At 39.0% G+C, this 13,546-nt stretch overlaps 1 protein-coding gene across 1 annotated transcript in view; it reads left to right on the top strand.

Annotated features, from left to right (window-relative positions):
* MYT1L (myelin transcription factor 1 like) overlaps window positions 1-10,276 on the top strand; it is a 280,476-nt gene extending 270,200 nt beyond the window's left edge. The window contains exons 19-20 of the mRNA XM_042781958.1: window positions 9,667-9,810; window positions 10,136-10,276. Coding sequence (XP_042637892.1) covers window positions 9,667-9,810; window positions 10,136-10,276 — 285 coding nt within the window. The remainder of the gene's footprint in view (window positions 1-9,666; window positions 9,811-10,135) is intronic.
* The last annotated feature ends 3,270 nt before the right edge of the window (window positions 10,277-13,546 follow it).

Genomic DNA, 13,546 nt, shown 5'->3' with positions numbered 1-13,546 from the left:
TTGTGTGACAGAGGTATTGTAAGGGCTTCACATACATTTATTAATGTAGTCCTCCAAACAGTCTCATGAGTTATGTCCTCTTACTATCTCTATTTTCATAGATGAAGAAACTGAGTCTGGGAAAGATTAAGTAACTTGGTCAACAGCTCTGCTTTATTGCCTGTTGCTGTTTTTCCATATAGTGGGCAACAAACTTTACTCCACCCCCAGGAGACAGAATGGGGACATCCTCAAGGGATGTGGCCCCTTCAAAATAACTGAATGGAATTTCCATGGTTCCCCTTCCAACTACAAAGGATGAAACAAAGGATAGAAAATCTCTACCCAGCTATGATTGTTGCTATTAAGTTGTTTTCATACCAATCTATTTACTGATACCAATGTTATCAGACCATTGATCTTTCCAATTCTGTACCTTCAACCCTTAGAATTATTCTGAGGCCTTAACTCCAAAAAACCAAAGCCAAACTCACTGCCATCAAGTCGATTCCAACTCATCAAGATCCCCTTTGGGTTTCCGAGGCAGTAAATATTTACCGAAGTAGATTGCCTGCTCCTCCTTCTGTGGAGAGGCTGGTGGGTTTCAACCCACCATCCTTCAGATTAGCAGTCAAATGCCTTAGGCACTACACCACCAGAGCTCCTTAGGCCTTAACTAGATTCTGCATATTTGCCCTGACCAAAGAGATTGGACTTATTCCTTAACATTTACCCAAACCTTGGGTTTGGAGGATAAAGTGACAACCATGTGTTGTTTCTCAGCCACTGGAGTGACCAAGTTCACAGAGGGAGCTTCTTGGTCCCAAAGAACTCCATAGCCACAAAAGTATCCCATGAACCTCTTTTTCTGGTAGAGAAAATGAGAAGACCAAATCAGCAACAATTTACTTGACTGGGTAAAGTAAAAGCGTCTGTTGTTGTGTCCTTGAATTGATTCTGAGTCATTCCAACCCCACATGACAGAGAAGAGCTGCCCGATAGGGCTTTCTTGTCTATAATATTTATGGAACTATATTGTCAGGTCCTTCCTGGGAGTCACTGGGTGGGTTTGAACTACCAGCCTTTTGATTAGCAGCCAAGCACATAACTATTTGCACCAACAGGGCACCTTAAAAGAAAAAATCCACCCTCATGTTTTATTTTGTTTATAAGGTTAAAAATCTAAAATTATTCATTCTGCTCTGGATGGCACATTTCAAAGCAATTCCTGATGACTCAGACTTTTGTTATCTGTCCTGTGATAAGTCCACAGCCTATTGGGTACTTTCAAACATAGCCACCACTTACAGCCATCAAGTCGATTCTGACATACAACAACTCTATGGGAGAGAGAACTGCCCCATAGGGTTTCCAAAGTTGTACATATTCACAGAAGTAGACTGCCTCATATTTCTCCCACAGGGCAGCTGGTAGGTTCAACCGCCAAGCTTTTGGTTAGCAGCCAAATATCTTAACCACTGTTCCACCAGACATGGACCTTTTAAAAACTCAGGAAGTGTGCCTTTCCTTCTTGTCTAAATCTTTCCATTCTAGTTTTAAAAAAAAGTTTGCAATGTCTTTTGTTCGTTGATTGATGGAAAACTGCTCTAGTCCACTTCCTCCCCACAAACAGTTCTCAACCTCCAGGTGTGAATAAAGCCTCAACTGCCAGAGTTTAGCAAAGGGCCAGGTGAGGATAAATGCTGTACTCACCCAGACCTAATGTTTCCCTTTAGTGAAGAATATGTAGTCCTACGCATCCTCTTTGGTTGAAGAGATATTTAGACTAGAAATATATGATAAGTCACTGTGCATGCTTGGCTATCGTCCTCAGGACAGATTTTTGCCTCTCTTTACAATAAAAAAAAAAAAAAAAAAGTTTTTTTTTACTTTTTTGATATCAGAGATGAATATTTGCTCCTAACTGCATCTATTTACATCTGATGTCAAAATTAATTTTAAGGGTTCATGTTTATTTTCATTGACTTGGCTAAGGAAAGAAGTGACTTCCTCAAATGTGTGTAGCAGTGGAGCTGATTGTACTATGAAAGGTAAGCCCAATATCTTAAAAGTGAGCTAGGAATACATAAGCAGTTCACAGTGCTAAGGACACACTGAGCCACATATGCCCTAAGCATTGCAGTTTGTGGGGCTGGAGCCGTGTGCTCAAGTACCAGTGAGGTTAAGTATTGAAGATAAGTCTCGACTATTGAGCTAGACAACTGGCAACATAAAGTCATAGTATCACTTAAATAGGTTAGAGCTTGTGCAAAACTTATTAGAAAATAACTTGCGTGGATGCCTTGATAACCTCCCTTTCTTTATATCCCCTACTCAACTGCCCACTTAGGTCCTACGTTCAGTCCGGCTTTCCAGATTTAAAAAGTAACACGTGCTCTCCTTTGCTAGCTCCTTTGCTTCACTTTTTATCTTTAGCTATTTTAGAGTGTACCTCCTGACTTGACTCAAAAATGCTAGAACATTAAAGATTCTGATGCTTTGCTAATAGTTCTTTCACTCCCATTCCCTTCATTCAGTAATATCAGAAAGAGGAGAAGATTCCACACTCCTGCATATTTTTGTCATATCTGACCTGAGACCAAGGCTAAGTTTTCCTGGGGACCACCTAACAAACTAAATCACACTATAACACAGGGAGGAGTCTGTGGGCTGTGCAAACAGTTATGAGCTACTACTAGCCAAAAGGTTGGCAACTCAGACCCACCCAGAGGCACCTCAGAAAACAGTCTTGGCAATTTGCTTCCAAAAGGTCACAGCCTTAAAAACCCTGTGGCGCATAGTCCTACTCACGTGGGGTCACTGTGAGTAAAATTGGACTCACAGCAACCAACAACAACATAACAAAGGAATTTATGCTTGCTCCCAGAATTCAAACCCATAAAAGGCAAGAATAACCAGTAAGATGTTTATGAGGTAAACAAATTATATAGTATTCTCCCTTGAAACAGTGAGTTAAGGAGATCAGAAATTGGTTTGGGAGCACTTTGGCTCCATTGAGGAGACAGAGGGACCCCCCCCAATGGGCCCAGAGAGAGGCCTTGAAAGTGGGCTCAGACACTTCTCAGTAGTTTCCCTTTTATCTGCTTTAGGTACTAGGGTTCCATATATAATCTTTCAATCTAAAATACATTCTGATACTTAATTTTTTTTTTTTTAATAAATGTATACTCTAACCTGAAGCCCTCATACTGCAACTGAAGACTCTCAGGCCCAATGAAGACAAGCCAAACTTCCAAGGTCACAGGCCAAGGTAGCAGTGAAACAGAAACCAGAACCCCGAAAAACTAAAGTAGCGGAGTTTGATTGTTTCTTTATTTAAACTGTTTGAAAAAGCATGAAGAATTATCTTTTGTTTTTAGTGTTATCCAATCAATGACTGCTTGTTGTTGTTGTTGTTAAGTGCCGTGGAGTCGTTTCCAACTCATAGCGACCCCATGCACAGCAGAACGAAACACTGCCCGATCCCGCGCCAGCCCCACAATCCCTGCTATACTCAAGCCCATCATCGCAGCCACTGTATCAATCCATCTCCCTGAAGGCCTCCCCCTCTTTCGTCGACCCTCCACCCTACCAAGCATGACATCCTTCTCCAGGGAATGGTCCCTTCTTACAACATGACCAAAATAGGTGAGATGAAGTCTGGCCATTCTTGCTTCCAAGGAGCATTCTGGCTGCACTTGCTCCAGGACAGATCTGTTAGTTCTTTTAGCAGTCCACGGTACTTTCAGCATTCTTCGCCAGCACCACAACTCAAAAGCATCAACTCTTCTTCGGTCTTCCTTATTCATTGTCCAGCTCTCACATGCATACCAGGCGATTGGAAATATCATGGCTTGTGTCAGGCTCACCTTAGTCCTCAAGGAGATATCCTTGCTCCTCAGCACTTGAAACAGTTCCTTTGCAGTTGACTTTCCCAATGCTACACGTCGTCTAATGTCCTGACTGCTGCTTCATTGGCATCGATTGTAGAACCAAGCAACGTGAATTCCTTGACAACCTCAATCTTCTCTCTATTTATTGTGATGCTGCTCATTGGTCCAGTTGTGAGGATTTTTGTTTTCTTTATGTTGAGATGTAATCCATACTGCAGACTGTATTCTTCAACCTTCATCAGTAGGTGCCTTAAGTCATCCTCACTTTCAGCAAGCAAAGTTGTATCGTCTGCATATCTCAGGTTGTTAATGATTCTTCCTCCAATCCTGATACCACATTTTTCTTCATATAGTCCAGCTTCTCGGATTATTTGCTCAGCATATAGACTGAATAAGTGTGGAGAAAGAATACAACCCTGACGCACTCCCTTCTTGATTTTAAACCATGTAGTATCCCCTTGTTCTGTCCGAACGACAGCCTCCTGGTCAAGGTACAGATTCCTCATGAGTACAATCAAGTGCTCAGGGATTCCCATTCTTCTCAATGTTATCCATAATTTGTCATGATCCACACAATCAAATGCCTTGGTAGCATAGTGGCTAAAGCACTTGACTGCTAACCAGAAGGCTGGCGGTTCAAACCCACCAGCCACTCCTCGGAAGGAAGGTTGGGCAATCCTACTTCCATAGTGATACTGCCTCGGAAACCCAAGGAGGGGTCGCTATGAGTCAGGGGGTCGACTCGACGGCACATAACAACAACAACATATAGCTACATATAAGCTTCACTGATTTTTCTCCTCTAGACAACTCAGCCAAAGATAAAAAGTAAAGAAATGACTGCTTAGCTAAATTTATTTCCAAGTCCTACTTTTCATGTTAGCCCTAGGTGGTCGATTTTGTATACTATACATGTCATATTTCTTAGAGAGTAGGGGAAATTACAGAGAAAGGAAAAAAGAAGCTTGATCAAATCATTCATGAATTTCAAATATCTGCCCAGGGTGAAACAATCTCCCCTGCCATTCTTAATAGAAAGGTGTTAATGTTGCCATCTCTAACCCAAGAGCTATGCTTATTAAAGTGTCAAATGTGTTTTGTTCACTACCCAGTTGTAAGAATTCAAAGCTAGAACAAATACACCTTTATTTAATTGAATAGCTGATTTCACTGAGTTGGAATGTGTGTGAACAGTATTTAAGGTCAAGTGTTTTGGGATAAATTAGTACAACCAAACAACTTCACTGCCCCTGAAAATTCAGGCATTATTATGCTCTGCAGTGCACTCAGAAGGGATGTTTACCTTGACACATGCATGGGTCAGAAACACAAATTCCTGTCCCATTACAGAATCTCTGCATTAGGCTTTGCCCCCATTGCCGTTCAGCACCAGCAGAACTGTCAAAATTGCTTGGAAGCTAGCCATTTTCCCAGTCTCACTTCAACTGAATTCAGTGCAACACATACTTTGAGGTGCTTACGACCTGTTAGGCCCCAATGCTGGGCCTACAAAAGCCGCTATTCTGGGTTCCACAAGAGTACTAATTATACCCCAAAGAGGTTTATCAGTAAATTTATCACCCCAGTTCAACTCAATTCATACCAAAAAACATTTATTGACTACTTATTTACACGGACTCAAGCATAGAGTGTCAAAGGCGTAAAATACATTCTCTGCCCTCATGTAATGTATAGAAATTACTGGTTATAAGTGTCCACTAAGGTATACAAAATAAGTCTAAGATAAGCATGGGAGTAATCATAACATCAGGCAGAGTGAGATATGTAAAACTGAGTGTGACCCATGGAAGTTCTAAGGGCCTTTAGAATTGGAAAGAATTATTTTGTCCGTGGAGTAGAACCCAATTCATAGTGACCCCTCCTTGGGTTTCCGAGGCAGTATCACCGCGGAAGTAGATTGCCCAACCTTCCTTCTGAAGAGTGGCCAGTGGATTTGAACCGCCAGCCTTCTGGTTAGCAGTCAAGTACCTTAGGCACTACACTACCAGAGCTCCTTATACTCAGATTAGTACAATGGAAATGCTGCCAATGGTAAATGACAAATTTCTTCCTTTCCCTGAGGCTAAGAAAAGTTACAGGGTGTCCTGGGAGCATACTGCTAATGACAGGCAGAACCAGGATTCTAACCTAGGTCTCCTAAATCCAAGCCCTATTGCTCTGTATTCTATGCCAAGCCTTTTCCTTGTATAAATACCTATGAGCAGAACCACCTTTAGCCCCCCACCCCACTGCCCTTTTTTCAATTCTAGACATTGCTGGAACATCTTGTTCCCATGATCACTCTAGAATATTTTGAAACTAAGGTATCCTTCTGTCCTCTCATTCTGCAACCCCCTCCAAGAGCATAGATTAGTTTCTTTCTTCAGATGATGGCCCCCTTATATAGGAAGTGCTAATGACATACATGTTTTTCATCACCTTTCTCAGCAGTGTTCTATTTTCTATTACCACCATGTTGTGTTGGCCAACATCAAGAGTTCCTAGGTTGTTTTGCTTTAGTTTGGACCCCTTGGACTGAATTCCAAGCCCCAGGAATAACAAATGTGTTCTTACTGCAAAACACTTTGCATATCTCTATATGAGATGCACATCAGGCAGGTATTGTTATTCCTATTTTCCGGAAAAAGTACCCAAGATTTGCCCAACTACTCTGTTGTTATGTGCCGTCGAGTTGGACCCGACTCATAGCGACCCCTCCTTGGGTTTTCGAGGCAGTATCACTACAGAAGTAGATTGCCCCATCTTCCTTCTGAGGAATGGCTGGTGGGTTTGAACCACCAGCCTTCTGGTTAGCAGTCAAGTGCCTTAGGCACTATGCTACCAGAGCTCCCCCCAACTGCTCTGGCTGAAGCAAATAGCATCACTTATACTCTCAATTTTTTAGAATCCTAGGGAAAGGCACTAGGTAAGTGAATATGAGTAGGTAACAAAATAGGTGAGACACTTAGTTTCTAGTTTAAGTTTATGAGTTGGAGAGTCAGATAATTCAGAGATAAATTGATATAATTTGACAGAGTTAAGCTATGAGACTCAATATATTTTTTAAGATGGTAAAGTCTATGTTTTCTGACCTCCCCTCTGAAAATTGGCATGGGTTTGGCATGCTGCTCTGGTTCAGAAGATTATAATTTTCCTAAGCAATAAGAACAACAACAACAAGCAAAAAAAAAAAAAAAACACCCTGACATATATCACTTATGGCATCCAGCGAGCACCAGTGCCTTTTGTAACAAATGTTTTGAATGTGCATTGGATTAATCTGCATGTTTTGTACACCAATGAGTGGAGCCAACAAAATACTTGTTCTACTCTTGAGAAGGGCAAAGAATTTATAAGTAGGCTCACACAGCCTGGTGTAGAGCCTTTGCTATCAACTCTAATCAAACAAGGTGGAAAGTTATGACAATCATTTCTTAGATATACAGAGCACAGGGAGACATTTCACCCTTCTCAGAGGGCTGTAGATTTTTCAGCAAATAACACAGGTCGAAGGAGAAATTTATCTAAAATGTGCCAACATTAATACTGGTTTTGGGCAGTCAGACAGGCAGCAAGGGTTAAATTGACCCTAACAATTGGGGATACAAAGAAGCCCAAGATATAGCCTAACGCATATTCCTTGCCCTCATTGTCTTTTAAATTACCATCTCCTTTCTCATGGAAATGAGACTGACACACAAAATAATTGAAGAGCAGCATAATGGCAAAAGGCCGGTAGGGCTAGAGTAGCCCAGAAAGATTTTCTGAAGACAGAGGGAACTGGCAACTCAAGTCAGAGGAGCTGAGGCACGGGGCTAGCACCAAGGCATTATTGTTATGGAGAACTGCCAGTTGCAAAGGTGAGGAATGACTGCTCTCTTCTTAGTAATTGTGTAAATCCTTGTTGGACCCACTCCTTCTACCCATCCACCAACTGCCTCCTCCCCTGTATGTTTCCTCTTCATTCTCCTTCTAATTAAAAACCCATGTACCATGTGATAATTATGCCACCTCCCAAAGTTATAGTTCAAACATGGAAAAGCCCCATCTATTCAAATTGATATTCTCCAGTAACTGACCCACGTGACCAATTCTGAGCGTAACAGCTCTGAATGTAGCGCAGAATCCCCTGTAGAGAGTTACAAAATCCACTTTGAAAAACAAAATAAGAAAAAGCTGCCCTTCTGGGGCCTAACTATAGGGCCTGGGCTAGGTGGATCAGCCCATACACCTACTCATGAGCTTGTTATTCTTATTCATCGAGTCAGTTGAGATGGGAACATTAATTTGATAATTACAATAAAAACAAATGTGAGAGTTGTACATTATAAGTGTGCTGAAATAAATCCACATGATATTGAGGGATCTTCTATAGGGCCAAGTCCCTGAGAGAACAGTGTGAACATCTGATCCCTTTCAAAGGGAGAAACCCCACACATAACACAGGCATTACCTGAAGGGTATTTACAAAAAGTGGGACCACTGGTTTTTAACAAAGAGCCTGGGGATGAGATTGGTGAATGATAGATAAGAGGTACTCATATTAGGAAGTTCTCAAATAAAGAGAGAAAGCATGAGATTTAAAAAAAAAAAAAAAAGGGCAAACTAAATATACTGAAGGATTGTGGGAAAATATGAGGTAGAGGGGAAAGAGGGAAAGAGAAGCTCATGAGAGATGAATTCAAGAGTAACAAGTAGGGGAAGTAGAAGGAAGGAGCAGGAGGGGCAAGGGAGATATTGGCCCTCTGGATCAGTTAGAAGACAAAGATGAATCCAGACACACACCTTGGGGCCATTATGCCTTTATGGCTTACACTGTGTGATGCAAATTGCAGAGACTGTCATTGGGCAACTCTAGTGCCATATTTGGAAATTTTTTTTGTGAATAGTAGTGTGTCTGGTTTATAAAGGGGAGGCCAGGGAGTCACCACACTAAAGGATCCTTTACCTTGTCAATAATTCTGTCTGGAATACGTAGAGGAGGAAAGAGTGGGACAGGAAGTCATGAAAGGCCTTTATCTGATCTGTAAAAGAATTAATACCATCATATGTAGATAAAAGCCAATGCCTACCTGGCGTTTATCTAAGAAGACAGTAACATACCCCATGCTCTACAAATAAATTTTTAGAATTAACCAGTTGCTGCTGAGTTGATTCTGACTCCTGGTGACCCTATGTGTGAGTGAGAATAGAATTGTGCTTCATAGGGTTTATAGTTGCTGATTTTTTGGAAGTATATTGCTAGGGCTCTCTTCCTAGAAGCCTCTGGGTGGACTTGAACCTCCAACTCTTAGGTTCAAAGCTGAAAGCATTAACAGTTTGCACTGCTTAGTGACATTATCAAATTAGGTTCAGGCTAAAAAAGAGTTAGTTAGTGTTAGGAGCAAGTCAGTGAAGTAGTAACAAAATAAATAATACAATTTTTTGTATAATTGTACAATTATTTCCATCAAGCCAGTGAAGGGAATATTATAGTATTAAGAGAAAGTAGTCATAATATATGCAATGACAAACAGAATGTTTTAAAAATTGAAAGAAAGTAGAGACAGCTCAGGAGCCTAGCTTACATAAATCCCACCTCAGAAAGACAAGCCGTTACAGTCAAGTTGCCAAATTTTCAAGTGTAATGAATCAGAAGCATACAATACACCCTTAAAATGAGAAAAAATCTTCACTTTGAAGCAAAAAGGTTCTTTCTTTGCATCTGATAGGACTGTTGTCACTCACTGCAAGAGCGCATGCTTCCCTAACGGCTTGCCTTATATTACATGTTACACAAATTTGTGCATTTTAGATTACCACAATGGAGAGCAACCTGAAGACGATAGAAGAGGAGAACAAAGTAATTGAACAGCAAAATGAGTCTCTTCTTCATGAACTGGCCAATTTAAGCCAGTCTTTAATTCATAGTCTAGCTAATATCCAGCTGCCACATATGGTAAGTGATTGAGAGTGCAAGATAAGGAATTTGGCGATCTTCCACAGTTCACAACATAAAATAGATGTCTTTTTAATTATTATTTATTTTTATGGTTCTTCAACCGTTGGATATTTGTGGTTACCACCCCAAAACCATAAAGTTAACTGCTGAAAAACATTGGTGGGGCTGATCCAATGTATCCCATAAAATTAAGTATGCTCTAAATAGGCATTTTAAATATTATGAAACGGTGGCACTATGCTATTATACTATTTTATGCTTATGTGAATATACTATTAAAAAAATAAAAGTTGTGTATGAACTACTATTTAATATCTCGTAGGATCCAATCAATGAACAAAATTTTGATGCTTACGTGACTACTTTGACGGACATGTATACAAATCAAGATCGTTATCAGAGTCCAGAAAATAAAGCCCTACTGGAAAATATAAAGCAGGCTGTGAGAGGAATTCAGGTCTGAACAGCTGCTCTAGTGATGAAAATCTTGCTTAAAAAAGGATGCCTCTTGTTTTTTGCTGCTGTAATTTACCAGAAAGTGTTATATATTTATTTCTGTTTGAAACAGTGTTATGCTTACAAGACTTCATAATGATTTTATGTCTTGCTTTAAAGATAGTAACTGCAGAATAGTTTTTGAATACATTCACATTTTGTACGTTTTCATATAAGCTGACATAGTGTGATATGCCATGTAATGTTTATAGCTGCTAATGTATGCACATTTTTGGGGTATATATATTTCTGAAGAGGTAAGCTGATCAAAAATAAATAGAGTGTAAATTCTTTTTAATGCTTTAGTGATTAAATGTTTTAGTATTTTGAACTGAAATGGACAAAAAAATAAAAAAAAAACAGCTTTGAATGACAATGTTGCAGTCCTGCAGCCACTTTTTAAAACACTATCATTTTGCCTCATGTTGGAGGATTTTATGGAATTTAAGAAATACATTTTGTGTGCATATTGTTTCATAGCAAGAATTGGTTGCAAAAATGCTTTATTTTTGAACAATGCTTGGAAATATTATGTGATTTTTTTGTTTGTTTGTTTTAGGAGGATGGTGTATGGTGGGGGCAATAAATGAGGTTTTTTGAATTCCAAGGAAATGACATGGATTAACTGTAAGAAATGAAATAAGTAATTTATTGTAAGACAACATCAAGCCATGGAAACTTGACAGAAGATTCAAAGCAGCTTAAACAGCACTTTTAAATTAACTCCTAAGCATTACATGGTGTGAATACGGAAACTTCAGTTAAGACAGGAACTTATCAGAGGTGGACAACATGAAGATTTCCTTTTTTATTTTCAATAAACTATGGAACAACCTTCTCTTATCTCCCCTAGAGTTTTGTGCCCCTCTGAACTGCCTGTTATTTCAATGTAGTTAAACAGAATTTGTGTGTTTTCGATTTAAATTAAAACATAATTCAAGAGCATTTACTTCCCCTTTTACCTTTTAAGATTTATTATTATCTTTATTTTACCTTTCGGGGGAGCAACACAAATGATTTGTGAGTATTCTAGTTACTGGACTGAATTTTCTGCTGGATTGGGTAGGAAACACTGTTCAGTAAAGTTTCTCTCTCCCCCATTCCCCCATCCCAATCTTGGCTTTGAATAAACTTTCGGTTCTATTCAGAGTATCCTTAAAATGCCATTTATGTTCTAACTTTTGTTGGAGTCAGTTGACCATATAGCATTGACATAGCCTTGTTGTTTGATTTATTGTGACCTATTCTAAGAATGAATGCAATCAGATTTTAAAAGTAACTAAATATACTTCAGCACTTTTTTTGCTTTAAACTAGATCATTTTAGACTTGTTTATACCTTCAAGATTTGATTGTTTTATTCCAAATGACTGCACTATATGTATGCATAAGACCACTTTTTATTGCTGCATTTTTCCCTTTTGAGTAGTACCTTTGATGATGTATTGTGCTTTCTGATGTTAACTTGATTTACATTTAATAGCATCTCTTTTCCTTCCATGTCTTGATGTTATGCAGAAAGTACAAAAGTACTTTAAAATTTTGTTATGAAAAAAAGATGGGTTTTGTAAAAATAAAAAAAAAATATTTTTAGCAGAACAGGACTTACAGGGTCATTGTCCCCACAATGTGCCAGTTGACTATTTGCACTTACCTTGTCCTATATATCCGTACGGAGGTGTGCAATTCCTGTGTCATTAGCCTTGTGACACTGAACCTGGACAAATTATAGAGAAAGCCCTCATGGCTGATCCAATAATATTGCTAAGGGAGACTACAGGGATCTCACAACAAATATTCTGATACAATACTCAACCTCGGTATATATATATATGTATAAATATATGTATATCCCAGCGGCACTTTATACTGTTCACTGTACAAAAGCTTACAGTTTTCCACAAGGACTTTAATAACTAGCTGGGAAAAAGATTATGTAATTACTTTGGGGCTCTGCAGTATCTTCTCTGTACAGCGCCCTCTTTCTGTTGTGCTATTAGTTGTAGCTGCCATGCTCAGAATTGCCTTTTTGAGAGCTGAAGCAAGGTGCTTGTTGTTCACCTGATGCCATATATATTGTCCAGGGCCCTACCCTCCTTTTAGGGCCCTCCATTGTTCATAATGGCATATGCATTTCCCCACTGCATTGTGTCTGCAGCTTCTTTGCCAATATAGTAATGCTTTTAGTAGAGTAATAGATAGTATCAGTTTTGGATTCTTATTGTTATCACCTATGTACAATGGAAAGGGATTTTAAGCACAAATCTGCTGCTCATCTAATGTTGGTACATAATATCAAATCAAAAGTTATCTGTGACTATTATATAGGGATCACAAAAGTGTCACATATTAGAATGCTGATCTTTCATATGGAATTATTGTGAGTCATCAGAGTTTATTTATTATAACTTATTGTTCATATTCATTTCTAAGTTAATTTAAGTAATCATTTATTAAGACAGAATTTTGTATAAACTATTTATTGTGCTCTCTGTGGAACTGAAGTTTGATTTATTTTTGTACTACACGGCATGGATTTGTTGACATTTTAATTTTGCTATAAATGTGTGGAATCACAAGTTGCTGTGATACTTCATTTTTAAATTGTGAACTTTGTACAAATTTTGTCATGCTGGATGTTAACACATCTTACTCTAAATAAAAAAGGTGTTGCCACATTTGTAGCACGATAGTTCTCTAACCTGGATCTGCATTTTCACTTGACTCTGTGGAAAAATACTGTCTGGAGCCAGGCAAGTTTCACTTTGAAAGTTTCATTTCAAGGGTAGGTTTTTTTTTTTTTTTTTTTAAAAAAAAAAAAACGTTTTTAGAGGTTTAGTTCTCTACTCCAAGCCATATAAAATTAAATGATTTTTCTAAAAATTATGTGAGTAGTTCAGTATCTTCACTGTGTCTTACTATTTTAGATAGATAGATAGATAGATAGATAGATACATATATATATATTTCATCATGTTTGCTATCCCTCACGCTCTCTCTTTCTCTCTCTCCCTCTCTCTCTGGTCTGAACTATTTGAGAATTTGCTGCAAACGTGGGACATTTCAACTCTGGCCTAGACTAACAACCTATAAACCAAACCCAAACTGCCATCAAGTCAGATCTGACTCAAACCTCCTTGGGTTTTCGAGGCAGGATCACTATAGAAGTAGAATGCGCAACCCTCCTTCCAAGGAGTGGCTGGTGGGTTTGAACCACCAGCCTTCTGGTTAGCAGTCAG

Source organism: Orycteropus afer, unplaced genomic scaffold (assembly GCF_000298275.1).
Source record: "Orycteropus afer afer isolate SDZICR_OR568_19922 unplaced genomic scaffold, OryAfe1.0 scaffold00204, whole genome shotgun sequence".
Lineage (NCBI taxonomy): Eukaryota > Metazoa > Chordata > Mammalia > Tubulidentata > Orycteropodidae > Orycteropus > Orycteropus afer.
The sequence above is the reverse complement of the archived record's forward strand: the minus strand, read 5'-3'. Positions and strand labels throughout refer to the sequence as shown.